Source organism: Prorops nasuta, unplaced genomic scaffold (assembly GCF_024137725.1).
Source record: "Prorops nasuta isolate Cenicafe-Biocafe unplaced genomic scaffold, Cenicafe_Pnas_1.2 PNAS00002, whole genome shotgun sequence".
Classification (NCBI taxonomy): domain Eukaryota; kingdom Metazoa; phylum Arthropoda; class Insecta; order Hymenoptera; family Bethylidae; genus Prorops; species Prorops nasuta.
In genome coordinates, this window is record NW_027116799.1 from 3,727,879 (window position 1) to 3,748,593 (window position 20,715).

Below are 20,715 nucleotides of genomic sequence, written 5' to 3' on the forward strand. Positions count from 1 at the left end.
GAGATTACGTGTAATATAATCCCAAATTAATTTTTTTTTATATAAACGATTGAGTCTGTGACGATTCAGTAAAATCCTTAAAGTTTTTATTATTCTTTAGCTGTTTTTTAAGAAATTTCAAGTTTTAGGCCATTATAAATTGTACATTTTTATATTTTATTTCTAGTTTAATATTTTCTTATATTTTTTATACATATTGATATTTTCGTCAAAAGTTATCACATTGGCTTATAAAATTTAAGTTTAAGCTATTCTTCGTGAGAAAAGCAGTGCTCGGCGCCATTTCGAACCTGAGTTAACCCGCTGGATCTTCGAGATTATATAATGTAATAGCCAAACTGTTGATGCGCGTCAATTATAAGTCCGGTGTTTAAATTATGTATATAATTGACATTGTTTATAGTACTAGTCATATGGATTGATGAAATAATAAATAATACTTAAAAAAACAAATTAATGTGTGTGTAATTCACCTTTTTGAGAAACCAATACTTTCAAGTGGAATATACTATAAATAAATAAGCCCGATTGATAAGTATTATAATAACTACTTAGAAATAAGATAAACACGTATTATAAAATACTTTGTTTCTTTATACAAATGATGTTTTTATTAAAAGCCAAGATCTCTAGGAACCATGTACTCTTTAACAATATCATCTGTAATTTTACTTCTGGTTTCTTGATGGGCAGTGACAAGATTTTGCAATATCTCAATTAATTCTTTCTTTAGTTCTCCAGTCAAGATTTCCCCACTTGTATAACCCTAAAAATAATCATTTTTACATACTTGTTAATTTGATTTTTAGATAAATTTTCCCATATAACACTTACTTTTCTTATTTCTTCTAATTTTTCATCATCTTCCAAGAAAAATCTTAACCACTGATAAGATATATCTATATCACAGTTTCCCCCAAATTGTCTGTGCTCTTCAATAGTTGCTTGCCCTCCAGAAAATGCATGCTTGTTAACTTTGTTCTTTATTTGCTTAGCAGTATCAGTTAAAAAAATAGCTGTATTATTATCACTTGATGACATTTTGGTCTGCGAGCCTTGTAATGCAGGGAAAAATGTAGAATGTAATAATGCTGGTTTGGGGTATCCTATTCTTGGAGCTACATCCCTTGTCATCCTAAAGTAAGGGTCTTGATCTATGGCGCATGGTATTAAGCAGTGAACTTTCTGATTCTTAAAAATGAAAGGAAATGATCCTGATATAGCAGGTGATGCCTGTGTTGGTGGAAAGGCAATTTTTCCAATTGGGTCACTGTCTCCAAATCCAAAAATACCTTTAACTTGATTAAATGTTACGCATCTTTGAATTCTAATCATATTTTGGTAAAAGGCTGGATTATTACCAATATGCTCTAAATTAGAAAATATAAAAGTTTTGTCAGGTTTGAAACCACAGGCAATAATGTCTTTAGCATTATTATAGGATAGCTTAATAGCATCTTCTATTTTTATGTTTTTCCAAATTGCTTTTTCATCATCTGTTAATTGAATGACTAGAGGAACCTTAAAAACATCTTGAAGCCATTTACAAAACATAAATGGTATAAGATGACCTAAATGCATAGCATCAGAGCTAGGCCCTCTACCCGTATAAAGGTAAAATGGTTTTCCTTGCTCATATAAATTAAGTATTGTATGCATATCCCGATGTGAGAAAAAAATTCCTCTTCTGAGAAAATGATGTGGTTTTTTTCCAGTAATCTTTTCAAATCTTACTAAAAGTTCATCATCTATTTTGGAGCTTCCAAAACGTTCTGTAAACATAAATAATTTGCTATTTACTTTTTAGTACTGTACAATAACAATGAGAATAAACTCAGACGTGATATTATTCTAGTAACTGTACTTTAATTTGTAAAACTTATATATCATTGACAACATGACAAAACTTACTGATTAATTTATCATAATCTATGCCAGTGTCATTTTTACTTGTTACATTCCATGGTGTAACAATATCGTCATCCGCTGCCATATTTTAATAGATATCTGAAAAAATAATAATTACTATTTTTGCTGAACTAACAATATGTCATAAAGATCCACTGACAACACGTTACGGCTTACGGACCTTACTTACGGTTTATTGAAGTTAGGTTAAGTCCGGTTGCTCGTTGCTCCCTCTATGCACTTCTTCGTGAGCCAGTACGGCGGACTGCGGCGGACGGCCAGTCAGTACGTAACACACACTTATCATCCCGTTATCCGTTGTGTTTCCTGACTTGCCTGACTTTGTGCCTTTCGTTATTGGCGTTACTACGCATGTATGGTATGACAGATAATTTTTTCATATTAATTAAAACTGCTATCGAATGATGCAATTTTTTAAACAAATTTCTGAAGTGACTTAAAATATAGCTTATCATACACGGAGAGCTAAAACTGAAACTGTCATTCACTACTATAATTAGGGTTCTTAGACTCGAAGAATGATTAAAGAAAAAAAATTCTCTAATTAGTAATTTCCTATTGTCCGATCATCGGTAAGGGAGCTCGTTTTGTATCATATATTCTGGTGCATCAATTTTCCTTAAAAAAAGTAAAAGTCGTACTAAAATACTAATCTCTAAAATTTAGAAACATATAATGTAATTATTATTCAAAAAGAGAGATTCGAGCTAGGTATAAATGTACAGTTTTTATATTAAAAAAAAAAAAAAAAAATGGGAGCGGTTGATAATAAATATCATATGCAGTAATATTTTACCTAATAAATATATTTTGTTGCATATACAAAACTCATTTGCATTTTTATTCTCGTAAAATATCAATACAGTTTAGTCGTCTTCATAAAGTCAAATGTATATATATATATATATATAGTATAGTATAACTATATATTAGTACACTTTTATTAAAGATTAATATTAGTTTATATATTAAATAAGAAATAAACGTACAAAGACAATTAAGGTATAAAATTAATTCTAATTCCATGTAATTTAATGTGATATTACAAATTAAAAGCTGAACATAAGTAGCATTTAGTTGAATGGCACAAGATACAATTATTTTACATAGACGTTCAACATATTGCATTCTTCTGAAGAATCCGGTCGATGATGATTAATTTATTTTTTATAAATTTTTCGATATGTGTGGTCTTTTAAAAACCAAGAGTCATTGAAAAACTGTTTAAATAAAGTTATCCAGAGATTTGTTGAATTTTATTCTACTTTAGTTTCCACAATCAAAGAAGCTACATAATTAAGATACGAGTGTACATCTGTATTTTCGTTGGTAATTTATTCAAATAAAAAATTCATATCTCTTTACCGTACTTTATATATAGTATATAGTACTCGAACGTGAAATTGAAATAACGCATAGTTTATCAATAAATTAAACATACTAACATCCGCTTATGGTATGTGTTCTTATATTATATTCACATATACACAGGAAAGTTGATTCTTCAACCAATTTTAATTAAGCAATATAAGAATATAATTTACACTTACTGGTGACACTGCGATGTATTTATAAAAAAATCGCTATAGCATCAGGTAATAAGCATTGAATAAAGATACATGATAACACGGATCAAATAAATTTATACTAGGTACACAAAAATGTGAGAGAAGCGTATAATTTATAGCGTTATAGTTTAGTATATAAAAAAAAGAGTTCTAGATCGCAAAAGACATTTAGACAGTAATGGGGGCGTTATGATACGTAGTATAAATTAGGTGCTTGATGTATAATTTTGAAATCGGTAATATATCTGAAATTTTCAAAGATCGTGTTTGAATCTATGATTTATGAAATGTTTGGTCCTTATGTTCCTTTCCTTTCGTTTTTTTCAAAATTGGCTGGCTTGCAATGGCAACAGCATTTTCTTATATTTTATTAGGCTTTATTCGACATAAAGATTTTCTTCTAGTTGTAATATAGATGGAAAGAATTTTTCAATGTAAAAATTACCGTGACTTTTTAGTAATCGGAGTATATATTGTTAATTATCTGACTGTTTACTGGGTTGTAATTAGAATTTACAGTAAATATCACTAATTCTTTCATTTTTACGTTAAAATTTAATTATAAACCAATAAAAAGTCAAATATCTTACCATACGTAGCATGGTTATTATATAATTTGCGGTAATTTTTCCATGTAGTGTACAACATATATCTAAAAAAATGAATATTTATATTAATTAACAATGCAATTGTTGGCAAAAATTAAAAAATTGTTTAAACATATCCTATCAATGTTGAACGATATTATTAATCTCTGCTCGCCGCACACAATTTGCTCTTTTATTAAAATAGACTCTGAATATTCAGTATTGTGAATTATCAATGTAAACTCTCAACTGGTATCCATCTTAAACATTAATCTGATATTTTTGTAAGGTAGCTTATGTGAGTATAAAAATAAATGATCTTTGAAAATGTTTTAGCAAGATTAATGAAAATATTTCTGTTACTCTTTCGATCATTTTCGTACATTCTGCTAAATAGTGTGGTGAAAATACTGAATCTGAATACTGAGATATTCGTGTAATACCAGTTAAGGGTTAATAGGAGTTTTAATAACATTCAGGTACCTGGACTCTAACACTGTTATATTTCTTGCATCATGCTGCTCCCATATATGTATATATAGTTAATATATAGATAGACGATGAATTTCATGTACCTATACTCTGCTTGGCACGGCACTGAGCATTTATGTTTAATTTTTTAAACATTTTCAATCAATCTTATGTACACATAAACAAACGTTATTTTAAATATATATTTATATCAGTTTATTAGCTTGGATTTATTATTACCGAATTTCTCGGTGCAATTTTATCTATACATATACATTATATTATTCAGTATCGAACCAATATTTATACAAATCTTTCTTGCACTGTAAAAAACTCTCAGAAAATTACAACGACAATCGCGAGCAACTTTGTAACCCACATCTGTCGTTATAAATTTATCCATGGCCATAAAAGAACAATTTAATACTTATTACTCAGAATTATTATTAAAATAAAAATCTAAATTTTTTACAGTGTGCTCGTTGCGAAATCAGCAAGATTCGAAGCCCACAGTCGCCACATCTCGCATCGTTCGTATTCGAGCCTCGACACAATATACGAATTAAAGCTGGATTTATATATCATACGGCACGGCACGGGGCATTAGTCGAAGGAGTGTAAACGAATTTCCTATACTCCTTCAACCAACGTGTTGTGCCAAGCTGATCCGCTACTACATATAGTATAAATCGGCCTTAAAGTTGGATTTATACTGTACGGAACTGAACCAGCACGGCACGGCATGACGAATTAGTCGAAGGAGCGTAAAAGTATCTCCTATCCTTCTTCAACCAACGTGTTGTGTTGTGCTAGTCTTATGCTATATATATAGTATGTAATATAAATCAGGCTTAAAAAGAATGATTCGTGGAACGACCGAGACACTCGCACGAGCGATCATTAGCCTCATACTCTAACACCAATGCCACTTTCCTTCTTCATCTCTGCAACAATATCAAAGGTAGGAGTACAAATATCGGTAGGCGTCGGACTCGCCAACGGAGCCAGTCTCGAGCCTCTTTTCACAGAAAAGTCATTGCTTTTATATCCACTAAACGATGATTTTTCAGCAAGCCCATTTTGGCACTCTGGTCGCAGAACTGTTTTCGTAGACGCGCAGCGATCACTGTAAATGGATTCGGAGGACCTGCTTGGGACGTTATTATAATCGAATATCAATGAAGAGTTTGATGTAGGATATGGACGGAAGAGTTTGGCTGGGTCTTCCGGTACGGGTGAAATGTTGTACGTACTGTCGTTGTCCTCGAAGGACATGAAGATTTCCGAGTCTGGCACGGAGGGTGCGCTGAAGAAGGACTCCCTCAAGGACGAGGTTAACGCATCGGGACACATGAAGGGGTCCAGCGAGGATAAATCGTTCAGATCACTGCCACTGTTGCAGTTCTTGAAATTGTTCACCGAGTACGAAGAAGGAAACGCTTGATGGTGTTCGGTAAGCAAGTTGGACAGGACTTCCTGGCTCCTGGAGGATTCGGACCATTTGGAGTCTGAGGGTCTGCGAGAGCTGAATCTCGAACAGGCGTGGTCACCAAAAATTGGCTCTGGTAGCCTATTGTCCCTGGATCTATCTGAGTTCTTCAGGAGGGCCTCGAACAATTCTATAGGGTTTATCGTTGGACTGTTATTGGTACCGGAAGTACCATCGATGTCTTCCGGAGGGTCGCTGCAGTCCTCGATGTTCAAGAGCACCGAAGGAATTACAGGATCGGAGTGTCTCACTGAACTCTTTCTTCGTTGCATCCTCTCTTCCGGTACCTTAATCTCCTCTTCTTGCAAGGACGCCAGCGGAAGTGGTTCCACTGGACTCGGTGGTTCCGAGTGGACTATCGGTACCATTAAGGAATCCGTTGACCTGGGCTCCAGGAATTTTCTGCAACTTTCGCTGATTGGCACGAATATGTTTGTGGACTCCGAGTGCCTCATGGTCTCCAGTTTTCTTCTCGTCTCTATCGAAGGACCGCTTCTGTAATCCACTTCCGGTTTCTTCTCGAAGATAATACAGGAGTGATTATTGTTAGTCGTAGTGGCTAATTTATTTGGTGTTATGTTTACGTGTACCGGTGGCATCCACGGTTTAACGCTCCTTCCTCTTGCAGGTTTGCCTCGAAGACGAAGATTCAACGAGGGGACGGAGGATTCTTGATATTTCGCTCGTGGTCGATGATAATAAACGTTCGGACGTTTCTCGATCTCCATTCTGCGATACAGCAATGCGTGTCTATGATGGTCCAAGTTCTGCACCGAGTACCTGTGAATCTCTGGTGCATTACGGTTCACCGGATACTGCCTGAGGTTAACTTCCGATCCTATCGGAAATTTGATATTTGGATCCGATACGGAAGACCGATTGGAATTTCTACGACTGCAAAGAGCGAGATTCTGACAAATGGCCTCGTTGAAGTCTTTCCTATCCACCGCAGGACTCTCAGCGTTCAGCATTGGATCCGATAGTGTATTGAGCTGCAATGCTTTGCGATTCAAGCTGCCGCTGTTGTCGCTCTTCAGATTCTGATAAGAGATGAACTTGGGCTCGGTGAACTTGGAGAAATTCTTACTGGACAATCTTTTCTGATTGATTCGTCTCAAATATCGAATCTTGTCGAAAGTGGGGTCCAAGAGGTATTTGAGACTCGTGATTTTGTCGATGTTGTGGTTCGAGTCGATTATTTGGTTTCGATTGATGATGTACTTGGGGTCTAACATTTTTGTCAAGTCGTCGATGTTTTCTTCGATGATGTCGGTTTGCCTCGCATCGGTGCACGTCATGTGGTCCGGTTCGTTTCTTTCTGGCGAAATGTCGGCGTGTCTGCTGGACATTTCCAAGCATCTTCGACTCGAATACAAAGCACAGTGAGGTTTCGGGACGAAGCAATCGTCGACCTGTGGACGTCTGGCTTCTTGGCTGTTCACTTCTGCTAATTCTAAATTCGTGTTCGATCCTCGTCTAGCTGGCGAACAACCGTAACGACTCGGCATAACTCCGAATAGAGTCACCAGGTCTTCGGCTATTTTTCCAGCAGCCACGCGCATCTCACCGTGATGAAACGCGTAGATCCATGGATTGGCCCCACTGTGAGCCAGAATTGGCAATCCTAGCCACACCACCGACCACTCTGACAATAAACTCGTCCCGCAGAATATGTCGAGCAGCATGCAGGTCTGAAACAGTGACGAATGAGTTTTTTATTGATCATTCTTTCCGTTGTGTGATTTTATTGGCTCTTTCCTGCAGTATACGAATGTAGAGCAGTTATGAAAGATTTTTTATTTTTAATTTTTGTTTTGTAATTTTATATATTTCAAACTTGCAGATTTGGATTAGCAATAAATATTTTTTTTATTAATGACTATGCAATCGTAGTTTTACAGATTTTTTTTCTATCAACATACAAGTCTAAGACAGTCATTAATACTTTTTGTATTAGCGATTTTATCATTGTGTAATTTTCGAAAATTTTTATATTTTGCCTTAAATAATAACATGTTTGCTAAACTTACTTGAAAAGGAAGCCAGAGTACGAGAAATGCTCCTACGGTTACCGCCAGGGTTTGGCCATAACGAGGTAAGGCTAGCGTCTGGGTTTGATGCCTGAACGACAGTTCCACAGTATAAATTGCCCGAGCGTGTGAGCGAGCTACCAGATACACGTAGAGGTAACAAGCGAGCAAGACGAGTGCGCTCGGTGCCCAGACTGCCACTACCAGAAAAACCCTCACTGGTGGTAAAACTGCTGCAGCGAACTTGCAACTACCACTGAAATGCAAAATCAAAATGCACCTGAGTGAGCCTATTTTTCACGATACAACTAAGTTATACAAATCTTATTTTCCTCCTGTGGATTTTATTTATGGAATGTAACTCTGGAAGGTAACGTATTTTTTTCACACTCGTATATATCGAAGAAAAAAAATGAATATTATTTTGAATAGAAATGAAGAAACCATTGCATGTAAGATTAAGAGTGGTAAATGAGAATATCATCGAAGGGATGAGATTTTTCCCCTGTATGGGCTGAGTGATATTCAATGTTTTTATTTCACATTGGTGTATATTCAAGAAAAATAAATGAATATTATTTTGAACAGGAATGCAGAAAACATCGTGTAGGTAGCAAATGAGAGTATACTATCGAAGGAATAATATTTTTTACCTGTAAGGCATAGTGATATTCAGTGTTTTTATTTCACATTGGTATATACACAAGAAAAAAAAAGAATGTTATTTTGACCAGGAATGCAGAAAGCAGCGTGTAGGTGGCAAATGAGAGTATACTATCGAAGGGATGATATTTTTACCTATAAGGCTGATTCATAACCAATGTATTTATTTCACATAGGTGTATTTTCAAGAAAAAAGAAAATGAGTATTATTTTGAACAGGCATGCATATAAGATTAAGAGTGCCAATAAGAGTGTGTACCATCGAAGGGATGAGATTTTTTTACCTGTAAGGCTGAGTGATACCCATAATCAGAGCGTAGATCAAAGGAGATAGACCGACGGCAATGGCGTAGATCCAGAATAGAGCAATATACTTCTCGATGCTGCTGTGTGTGATGATGTTCTTGTAACGCAAAGGTTGAGCTAGAGACGTCAAACGGTCGACGGCGATTGCGACGGTTACGAGGACGCTGACGCTGCAAAGGGCAATCGCGATGCAATACGGGACAATGCACAAAGTAGAAACTCCATTTTCAGGCAGACTGGACAGCTCCAATTGCATGCCAAAGGGCATAAATACACCAACCTGTATCAACGTAAAGTATCAAAGTCATTTCGGTTGAAAAATTTGTAAAGCTTTTATATAATCAAATTGTAAGGAATTATGGAAGATATATCGTAGAGAAAACGATATTTTAATGTTATCATTATTTCAGCTCTTTCGATACAGAAGTAGGCAAAAATTAAGAGTGGTTGAACTCGTATGGTAATTGGATTGGAATCTATAAATTTACCGGGTGAAGTATTAAAATTGTTTTGGTTGAAAAACTTGCAAAGCTTTTATGTAATGAAATTGTAAAAAGTTATAGAAGAATCAATCGAGCAGTATTTTAAATGGTTCTTTTATTTCGATACAAGGGTGGCCAATAACCGGAACAGACCTGATTCGAAGGATAATTACATAGGAGATTATAAATTTGCCAAGTGAAGTAATAAAATTATTTAAATTGAAAAACTTGCAAGGCTTTTAGATAAAATCGATACGTTATTGCCTAAAGGATCGCTTCAGTGTTAACTTCATTGCTATTGTATCGAACTGAATATTATGAGAATATTTTCAATTAGAAAACTTGAAAAGCTTTCACTATTCCATTATCGAAAATGTGTAGAATAAAAAGGAGTGTTAAATTGTCTTACAATTTATATACACCTAATATGATTACAAGCAGGGGAGAGGCTACTTACGCCAAAATCGCTGATAGCGAGAGAGACGAGTAAGCAATTGGACGCTGTTCTGAGTCGTTTGTATCTGTAAAAGGCAGCGAGGATAATGGAGTTTCCAGTGACAGTGATGGGAGACAGGATGCAAACTATCGAAACCGCCAGGACCACCGAAACTGGACTAACGTCTAGTCTCGTATCGATTCTGGTCACTGTTGGGATCAGAGCTGTTGTCAATTCAGTCTGAACGGTGGAAGGCAAATGTTCCGCTGCGAGGGCAGACATGGTATTTGCCAGGAGGACCCTTGTCGTCACCTTTTCTGCCCTTTCAAGCCTTCTCAAGTCACGTTTTTCTCGTAATTGTTCATCCTGCAGGACGACATGGCTCGGTCTTCCCCCAACTCTCTGTTTTCTTCTCGCAAAAATCGATGATGTCCCAATTACTCCAGTCGATTGTCACCCCAATCGGCTCCAGGTACCCTCCTGTTGCTGTCGATTTCTGAAAACAGATTGCATTGACTGAACGAACCCAACAATATTCTCATTTTTAACAGCTTTAACTGCTAATTAAAATCCCAGCTTTAACGAAACCTTATTATTCTATTAGCACGAGGAGTAAAGCTACAAATTTTATTCACGAGATGCTTATTAACTTTAAGGATACGTAAAGTTTATTTACTTACGGATATTCTTGGTGAATTCTTAATTTAAAACTTTTGCAACGTTCATGGACTTGCAGTTTAATGTACGGAAAGTTTTTCTCGGTTAACATGGCAAATAATAAGCAGAGTAGAATGTTAAAGTATCTTATAGGGTTTCTAATGGATAATTTTGAGAATGAAATTCAAAATTTCGTACGTTTCTCGGTGGTCTGCTTTATGCTTGACTCTTTCCACTGCAAAGTTACAATATCCCCTTAATTATCCATCGACTATACGAACCTCTCATGTCGTAGCTGTCGCAGTGGACGAATGATTGTTGAGGATTTGGAATATCGATATGAGTACCGAAGGTGGATAACGAAAATTCCACTGTCGCGTTTAATCACTGCGCCCTTGTCCTTGCTGTCCTTTGATTTATTCAGTGGTTCAAGCAAACCACTAGTCAGCCCCTTTGTCCTCTATCGTTTCTCAAACTTCCTGAAACAAAAATCAGGACAATCTAATTTAATCCAACGAACAAATTGTGTTTCCTGATGAAATTCAAAACTGGCTTTGATCAGAATCTAAATTTTCTTTGTTTTTATCGAGATTCCCTAATGAATGCGAACAGAAAAATTCTTACTAGTCGCGGATCAGCTCTCGTTAAAATTCACCTGCACGCTTCGATTCTCGACGATTTACAATTCGGATTTGGAAAAAATATCGGTATGAATGCTTTTTGACGAGCGTTTATGTTCTGGATTATAGGGATTTGTTACACAACTCATTTTGCACCAGTGTACAGCGTATAACGGATGGTTCTTTTGACGGTTATTATATATATATATACTAATACACATATAAAAAAAGTAATATTATTCTGGCAAACGCATTGGCACGGCGCGAGAGGATGAAATGCTAAATTTCACGTTTACAAACGTCGAATTAGTCGTTTGCTTCTCGAGGTCGTGTATTTTGTACCTCCCTCAATTACCTCGGAGTCAGAGCCATCAAAGCACCTTCATTAAGATTTATACAAGCCTGATTACATTTTTCTTTGTTCAAGCTAGCGCGTCTCGTTAACATTTGAAGTTCCGACATGACTGTGAATCAATGTTCCTCTTTAAAAATAAAAACTAATAAAATACTTATTTTAATAAGGCACGTAGACATAGCATAGCTTCTTGCGCATCAGCAGCAACATTTGTGCACGTTTTTCCTTCGAGTTATGCGCGGTGGGGTGGATCACAGTTGAAAGACCATCCGCACCGTTTACCCAATGAGTGCATTTGCCATTTTCTTTCATCAGCTATCCGCTTTCCGGACGAATACTCGTATATCGTTTCGTCGAAGTGTGATAAAGTTTCAACGTAATGAAAAAAATTCTTCTGCTCGTAAACCGATATCATTTAAATTACATTTGTCGAGCTATCGTAGGACAATGGTAGTAGTTGGCCCCTTTCAAGATACGTCGACAATATCCTGTCCTACTTCTTGCCCTTTTCTTCCCGCTCGTCAATTTTTAAAACCAAAAAACCAAACTTTTCAGCTTTTAAGTTTTACGACAGGTCGACCGGATATTCCAAAGACATCCACGACTCGAATTTCCTGACGCTAATTGCTCGAATCGCTCGTGGACATTTTCGGAAGCTGATGGATTTATGTGGAATATTCTCGTGAAAAAATTGTCACATCGATTGGAAAAGGTCTGTTCGAGAAGTTTTAAGCCAACTTTGATCGATCTTGGTCCATTGTGTCTAGGGGTAAACAGTGAAACGCTATAGCAAGACGTAAATCTCAGGATGGAGGATCGCCAGGAGCTTCCCAAGATGCTTTATCAAAGCTTTTGTTAGTTTCTATGCTGCACACACATACACAAACACACAGAGGATGATCGCTAATAATCTTAATGACGAAAATCCGGCTAATGCCAAGCAGCTTAATAATTCATTTTAAGGGCATCTGCCAGAGCTTTCCAAGACTAAAAGCTCATGCTTCGAATTAAAATGTTGTATTTATACTTTTAAATAATAAGACACTTTATTGTATATAGCATGTAAAATATGGTAAGCCACGAGGTGAATTCTTTACGATGCACTATGCGAGCTGCAGGTCCTAAGGGTGCATAAGATGCACCGGAAGAAATGTTGGAGTTTCGTGCAGTTTCGACTGGCGAGTTTCCTCCGAGGTATAAAGCTTTAATGGATCCCAAGGGAGTACGTAGAGAGAATAAGCTACGTACGCTTTCAAGGATCGAGGTCCTCCACTATTACGTCATTTTTTCAATTTTGTCACTCTATTACACAAGGACCACTTGTCTGCAGGATCCGATCGGAAATGGCGCCACGATGCTAAGTAGACCGAGCGTGATCTGGACGAGCTTTTAGAGAGCTTTTAGCACTCGTTCAACGTCTCCTTGATCGTTGGATCGATTTGAAATTTTTTCTTACCATATTCCTCCCTCATACAAATTTAACAAGTTTTAGATTCTTCGGAGGACTTCGGTAACGTGACTCGAATGTCTCGGTTTATTATTCTTTTAATCCAAACTACGTTACTTATTCCTCCCTTTATTCGAAAAATCCATTTCTCACCAGTCCTCGTTCCTCAGAAATAGGCTAGAATACCCTGTCTAGTTGATTTTACACAAAAACTTGTTAATCAATATTTCTATCTAATTTTACCAGCACAGAACATGCATTCCTTTCAAAGTTCTTTATTTTATTTTTAAACTATTAAAAAAATGATGTACATTTTACACTGTGCTTATATACGTGTAATAGTCATACGTGTTTCTTCTTCATTATGTAAATGAGTGAACAATCGCTTTTCCTCTGTTTGCAATATAACCCAAATTTTATACTCTATTGTTTGATATTTTAATTCTGGTTAAATAGCTTTATTACATAATAGCACAATGAATTTTCGAGCGTTAAATTTTCTCCTTCAAACTTATATACTGTTTCAGAGAAATTAGGAGAAACTCAAATGACGAAAACGTCTTATTTCAAGTGTTAATGTTTCATCCATTATTTGAAATGTTTCCCGTTACCTCGTAAAGAAATCTTCGTTTCTGGGTGATCTCTTTGACTTTTAGTTTAATGCAGCTTTTATATATTTCAAACACTTTAAAGACGGATGAGAGCACATAAACGCGAGTACACTAGTATACCATACAACAAGTAATTTAGGTTATCGGAACGAAGCATTGTCGACGAGGAATGAGACAAACTGGATCTAATAATAATTGTGATAAAATGTTATTTGGTTATCTTTAGACACAGGCTACAACATTGTGTAAAAACCTGGCAACTATTTGATTTGGTGTTTTGTCATTGAAAAAATTATCACAACGATTTAAAATACAGTTTGTAGTGTTTTAATTAGTTTCTTCGAATGGTACACACTTCATGGGTTGATGTGTAAACGTCCGGATCCAACTCTACGTGTGCTTTAGTTGGCTACGTGTGATACGAGGTAGGAATGTGTTTGTTCGTATTATATTATGCCACCATCTACGCATTGACGTCATGAATATTCAATCTCAATCTAACTCATGCATTGATAATCGTCTCTTCACCACCACAATGTAAATACGTCTCTAAAAAAGACTGTGTTATTCCATCAGCATAGAAAATGTAAAATTCTCCTACAGGAAACATCTAGCCATTCGCATAACAAAGAATAACGTAATTTTTATTTCTTTGGACAGAATTTGTATTATAAAATTTGATTTCAGCTAGAAACATCGATAAAAGGATCCGAGCCAAGAGTTCCTTTGCCGACGGTTTCTTTCTTCTGTACAGTCATCTCTACCAGCATAGCTATAAAGAATGTAGTCTTTGTTCATAGAAAACTGTTTGATTCTATCACGTTTTTCGTACGAGTCGTGCGAAAGCTGCATTTTTAAGCAGGTAGCTGCAGAATTTCGAACAATTCCACTATCGAGTGGCTTCTGCCTTCTCCTTGGAGTCTTTCGGCGTACAAATACCAGGTCACATAGTTCTCAGAGGAAAAACGATTCTGCGTTCGGTGCAAAGTCAACTTCCGGTTTTAATATCTGTCGAGGAAGAACGGATATAGCAGTGGTACTACGCGTGAGAATGTGGGTCGCCTTCTGTGAAAACACAGGAAGGAGTTGTATTTCGAAATTGGGTTAAACCGGTTGGCATAAAACCCCCTAAAGATCGGAAGGCATTTGCTTGAATATTTGAAAAGAAGCTCTCAAAGGTGGAAGCACAGTTAATCTTGACGTGCAACGAAATCATCCCGAGGGCAAATTCTTCATGATATAATTTTCTCGAGAATTATAATATCATGGTCGATATAATCGTTTATAGCGTAATCTGATACCCCCCGTGGGCTATGGTACGTATATATATAACTGTTTATATATAAATTGAGAAAGATTGTACATTATTTTTCAGCCTGTTACCAGTTATTCGTGATGTCAATAAACTAAAATTGTATTGATATTATGAATAACTCAATAAATAATTAATTATTCATAATATTAATAAAATTAGTTTATTGATTATCATGAATAACTACTAATTATAGGCTGAGAAATAATGTACAATTTTTTCTCAGAGTAAAAAATATTTCTATATAATCATTTCATTCTTAATTACTCTTTTTATGGCGTAAATGAATTTTTGCTACCAAAACAATATTATTTATATTATTATAACTTACATCGAGAAATTTTTAAATTCGAATATTTCACTTGAGCTAAGCATTTATGAAATATTGGAATTTATCGTTTTTAAGGCACACGAAAAGCCTTTCATTCTTTATTAATGAGTTCTTTTAATTCTAATAATCCTGTGTAAACGGTAATTACAGGCTGTTTAAGCTTTAAGCTCTCTTCCTAACAACGCTATATGCATAAATTTGCATGGTCCAGTACGGAGCTTTAAATATTTAAAATATAAGGTAACATAATTCATGACGTTGAGGGGGAAATTGAGTTACGCCGTGGATTTATTGGTTGACATCAATCTTGCAGCGATCTCGTCATATATATATATATATACAGTGCACTATATATGTATAGGTATACTCAACTGAACGTATAGCGCGTTCGTCACATCGAAGGATTGAAACTGCGAACTTTCTAAAGCTATTACGCGTTGCATCTATACACACTCGCACACACATATATATCAAATTGCAAGCTTCCTATACTTTTACAAATTCACGATCTCAACGCAAATTGATTCCCTTACACTCGGAAATTACATGTTATCGTTTTACATAGATATATTACAGCACACACAAAAGAAAATTGTATTATTTGCGTTAAAACGCCCATGCTTCGATCAATGTTACTTTGTGAATGCACAATGGATAGCAAATTACGAAGGACAACAATTAGTCAACTTGGCCTGGATCGATCATCGAAAGAGGCTCTTTAATGTATACTATATGTATATTTGTACATTCGCATCAATAGTGGTATCACAAATATTTGACACGATAATTACGTACATTTGCCATAACAAATACCACTAAGCACTTTAAATGAGTTGTTTTCCTCGTAATTTTAATTCAGATCACTCATTTTATTCGTTTATTACATTCGTGATTATCATTACACATATTGCAGACTCAAAATATCATCAATTTCATTCTTCTGTCAGTGTAGCAAGGGTAACATTTATTTTCTTAAAAAATTCAAGTGCTCTTAATAGAACAGTAAGCATTATTTGAATAAAATACTATGCCTAAATTACTGTTTTCAGCAATTTCGTATCTGTATCCGGAATCGCCCTTGGGACTCGTGAAAAAAAAGTAGAAGGAAAAAGGTGAGCACAGGTAGGAATGCTTAAAAATTCAATTTGTAGCTAGAGTTCTTCCTTTCAGCTATGCAGATTGCTACGAAAATATATATAGCAGAATATTGATAGAGAGAAACTGGAAATAAAACGTTAGATCGAATTTTTAGGTATTTAATACTCGATGCAATAAGGAGTGGCATTGCTCTCAATCGGAATGATAAATGAAACGACACGAGAACGCTTAAAAGAATTGGAAGAGTTAGACGAAACGAAATTCAAGGGGATTTTACAGAATTTCCACGAGCTGCAATTAAGTTCATTAACGTGAATCGGTAAAATCGATTGATTCGAAGGAAAGAAGGTGAATTGTAGCATAAGAACTGATCGAGAAGAGTGATAGGGTTCTTTTATTCCTGGAGGGTATCGCACTTTGGATATCCCGAGGGCTTCTGACCAGAGGGAAGTTTAGAAATTCAATTTGAACCGCCAAGGCTTTTCCTCTGTATACCTAGCTGCGAGATACGCTATACGCACAAGGTAAATTCGTTAATCTAACGTATTTACCTGACCTGCGGTGATTTTCTGCTCTCGAAAAATTGATCATCGAAATTCGAAGGAGAGAGAAAATCTATATTGTTCTAATAGTTCTTTTTCTAATGTCGAAATACACTTTTTTGGAATAAAGGCGATGCAATTTAGTTTACGTATTCTAAAGAGCTTTAAAGCTTCGTGCATGCTTCTTTGTCTTTCGCGTATATAAATACACCCATTATTGCTCTAGAGCCCGATCTCTCTTTCTAAGCTCGAAGTAAAATTTTTCGGTAACAAAATCGATCTAGTTTAGTTTGCGTATCTTGAAGAGCTTTAAAACTCGGTTTTCCTTTGATGCTTTTGTCTTTCATGCACATATTACAGCTTATTGCCTGAGCAATAGTTTCTCTTTTTCTAATCTCCAAGTAATATTTTGCGGTAACAGCATCAAGATAGTTTAATTTTCCTATCCTGTGAGGAGCTTAAAGCTCTATGCATGCTCTTTTATCCCTCATATATATGTGTGTATATATTATTTGCTCGAGCAAACCTACCTTCCTTTCTAATCTCGAAGTAATATTATTTGGTAGCAAAATCGATGCCGTTCAGTTTACATTTCTTGAAGAGCTTTAAAGCTCGGTGCTCCTTTGATGCTTTCTGTTTTTCATGTACATATTACACCTTTTTGCTTGAACAATAGCCCCTCTCTTTCTAACGTCTAATTAAATTTTTTCAAGAACAGAATCGAAGCAATTTAGTTTGCGTATCCTGAAGAGCTTTAAAGCTCTGTGCTCCTGCAGTGTCTTGTGTTAATATATACACTATTGCTCGAGGAATAGTCCTTCCTTTTCTAATTTCGAAGTAAAATTTTCAGGAGCAAAGTCTACGCAGTTCGATTTTCGTATTCCGAAAAGCTTTAAAGCTCAACACTCCTTTCTTTCACGTGTACATACGTACATATTATTCATGGACATATAGTCCTATTTCTAATCTCGAAGTAAAGTTTTTCTTTAGCAAAATCGATGCAGTTTAGCTTACGTATATCCCGAAGAGCTTTAAAGCTCGGTGTTCCTTTGATGCTTTTTGTCTGTCATGCACGTATTTCACATTATTGCTGGAGCTGTAGTTCCTCTCTTTCAAATTTAGAAGGGAAATGTTGGGTGAACAAAATCAATGCATTTCAGTTTACGTATCCCGAAGAGCTTTAAAGCTCAACACTCATTTGCCTCTTGTGCACATATGTACACATTAGTGCTCGAGCAATAATGCATCCGTTCTTAATCTCCAAGTTAAATTTTTCAATAGCAACATCGACGCAGTTCGGTTAAAGAACTTTAAAGCTTGATTTTCCTTCGACGTTCGAGCAACGATAGTCTCTCCTGTAGATACGTATACATTAGTAAATGTAGTGTTAAAACAAAGATTTTCGAGGGTTCATTGTGCAATGTGCCGATATCACAGGCTATTTGTTGAAAATCCCCGTTCGTTACACTCTATTAAAGCATCCGGGCCGAACGGTGTTGCGGTGTGCTTCGTCAATGCGACGCCCACATCATCACCATCCTGGCGCCACAAAACTTCCGCAGAAACACAACACGATTCAATTCAATTCGATTCGTTTCCTTTCGCCCGATAATAATCGTAACCACAAATAATCACTCTTGCCTTTTCAAATTTTGTAACTCTCGCAATCGGACACCTCTACACTCTATTTCTCAATTCGTGATGAATATTCACGTACACTCTCAATTTTTGTACTTCAATCTTTCCTAATCAAAGCAAATTATTCTTTCTAGTCTGTCAATCGATCGATTTGAGAAAAATTGTTATAAAGCTAAGATGTATACACTAATCTTTATTTCATTTTCGTGCAACGCTGAAGAGAAGGTCATAAACTTTTTATGGTGGAAAAGGGGAGGGGGGTGCTCAAAGCAAGCATTGTCAATAATTTTAACGATAAAATTAACAAGTACGTGACTACTTGCAGTATCGTTAGTAGTCTCAGGTAACGATTGACAAGTGGTACCCGCATGAATTACACCTTGGGTGGGCTCAAGGACACCTTATCAAAGTCAATCACGCTTCGTGAATATTGATCGACCCATCAGGTTCGCTAACTGTAATTCTGATCATTTACAGCAACGTAAACTTTTTTGTCTTTTCTCCCGAACGAACAACATCTTACAGCGTTTCCTTTTATGTTTATTGGCAAAGTTTTGCGGAAATAGCCAATCATTCTGTTAAAGAGCAATAGTAAGAAAACATTGAAACGATCTTATACAACGTTCGTGTGAAATTGCTCGTGGATTTTCTTTTTCAACCCATAGATTCCGTTACATCCCATTCGACTTTAAACTTTTAATGTATCGTTAAACGCGTTCCTTCAATTACCACTGAAATCGTGACGAATTTGACGGGAGCGCCTTACATTCATCATAAAAACTATAAATACATAATATATATAAAACTTTTCTCTCAGCTTTAATCAATCATCTTTGATCTCGCATGACGCGAAAACTGGATAATAATCAATATATATATATATATATATAGTATATACCATCAAGAAGCAGATTAATGTTGTTTCGAGCGTCGAGAGTTATTTGGTGAGATATAAAGTGTAGGTATATATATACATTATACTATAGTTTAGTGGCTGCGATTCATTGATAGAAAAACGAAGGTCGTGCGAGGAGAAAAAAGGATGGAAATATATATCTGTCCGCGAAATACAGAAAGAGATAGAAAATTGAGTGAGGCTCTCGGCTGACTGGTAAATTGTGTTCGTTGGCAGCCAAAGACTTCCTTCCGTGGCACGTGGAGACCGAGTGACGCCCCGCGTCGCGACGCTACCCTTGAACCCATTATTGTCCGTCAGCTTAGGTACTCTCTAGATTTCCCCGAAGGCCATGGCCACTATGAAGAAGACGGCCACCCCCCCCCCCCCCCCCTCCTCAACGGAGTCTCAACATTTTATCCTCTCAAGAATTTAGGATCGTTGACCACTGATTAACGAAGCACATAAATATATCTATAGTGAAATCGAAACATTGATTTTCTTAAGGACATAATCCTTCGATTCTCACGAGTTCCGAATTTTACTGGACACCCGATATATAAACTAATTAATACAAGAAAAACTCTTTTATGGAATTATTAAAGAGAATATTTGACAAGGTCCGCTAATTACGAATTTTACTGGACGCCGAACATGTACTAATTACCAGAGGATTGTTGTTGCGCAATTATTAAAGAGAAATTTGGAACAAGGTTTGTTGATTTTTTACCGATTAAAATATTATTAAAAAATACGTGCAAGCGTTATTATCAGTGGCCTCAACTCACAGGTGGGATAAGAGCTTATGTTATATAATTATAGGTCAAATGCATGTAGGTTATCAGAGTTGATGGAGCGTGGGGATAGATTTGTGCATCGAATCGGATCGACGCAGAGAGGAAATGCGAAGGTAACGAGAATGGCAATGGCAATAAGAGCTATAGCTGGCTAGGCGCCCGATCCGTTGCACTTGACCCTGCACTGAATCGTGACCCTAGACGTCTGTCCGTTGCCTGGGGTCAGGGTCTATCCCGTCGAGATCCCTGTATTTTCTACGTACACATCACGAACGGACTGTAAACAGTTTTATTTTCTTCACGCTCGTGAATTCCTTCAATTTCGTCGAGCACGCGCGCTCATGTGTGATCGAAGCGACACCGTGCTACCTTGGATGGAAACTAGTATGAGATATCCCACGAGCTACCATTCTGTACCTTATGGCTGTTATACAGGGCGTTCTAATAAATT

General features: G+C 36.3%; 2 protein-coding genes across 4 annotated transcripts in view; both read right to left on the minus strand.

Moving 5' to 3' along the window:
* Nucleotides 1–25: 25 nt before the first annotated feature.
* Nucleotides 26–2,151, minus strand: TrpRS (Tryptophanyl-tRNA synthetase). 3 transcript variants are annotated; one of them, XM_066732570.1, is made up of 4 exons: nucleotides 2,090–2,151; nucleotides 1,912–2,007; nucleotides 835–1,772; nucleotides 26–766 (listed from the first exon to the last, which is right to left on the minus strand). In XM_066732570.1, the coding sequence occupies exons 2-4, from the start codon at nucleotides 1,991–1,993 to the stop codon at nucleotides 614–616; spliced, it is 1,173 nt and encodes a 390-aa protein (XP_066588667.1). In that variant the 5' UTR covers nucleotides 1,994–2,007; nucleotides 2,090–2,151; the 3' UTR covers nucleotides 26–613. The 3 variants fall into 3 exon arrangements, with proteins under 3 accessions (XP_066588667.1, XP_066588674.1, XP_066588657.1); XM_066732577.1 differs by lacking the exon at nucleotides 2,090–2,151 and having other exon boundaries at nucleotides 26–508; nucleotides 585–766; nucleotides 1,912–2,063; XM_066732560.1 differs by lacking the exon at nucleotides 2,090–2,151 and having other exon boundaries at nucleotides 1,912–2,063.
* Nucleotides 2,152–2,789: 638 nt separating this feature from the next.
* The window catches only part of LOC136775865 (uncharacterized), a 48,655-nt gene continuing 30,729 nt past the window's right edge, over nucleotides 2,790–20,715 (minus strand). The window contains exons 2-6 of the mRNA XM_066731021.1: nucleotides 10,900–11,097; nucleotides 9,983–10,457; nucleotides 9,022–9,323; nucleotides 8,075–8,330; nucleotides 2,790–7,735 (exon numbers count right to left, since the gene is read on the minus strand). Of these exons, the coding sequence (XP_066587118.1) occupies nucleotides 5,462–7,735; nucleotides 8,075–8,330; nucleotides 9,022–9,323; nucleotides 9,983–10,243 (3,093 nt within the window). The 5' untranslated portion in view covers nucleotides 10,244–10,457; nucleotides 10,900–11,097 and the 3' untranslated portion in view covers nucleotides 2,790–5,461. The remainder of the gene's footprint in view (nucleotides 7,736–8,074; nucleotides 8,331–9,021; nucleotides 9,324–9,982; nucleotides 10,458–10,899; nucleotides 11,098–20,715) is intronic.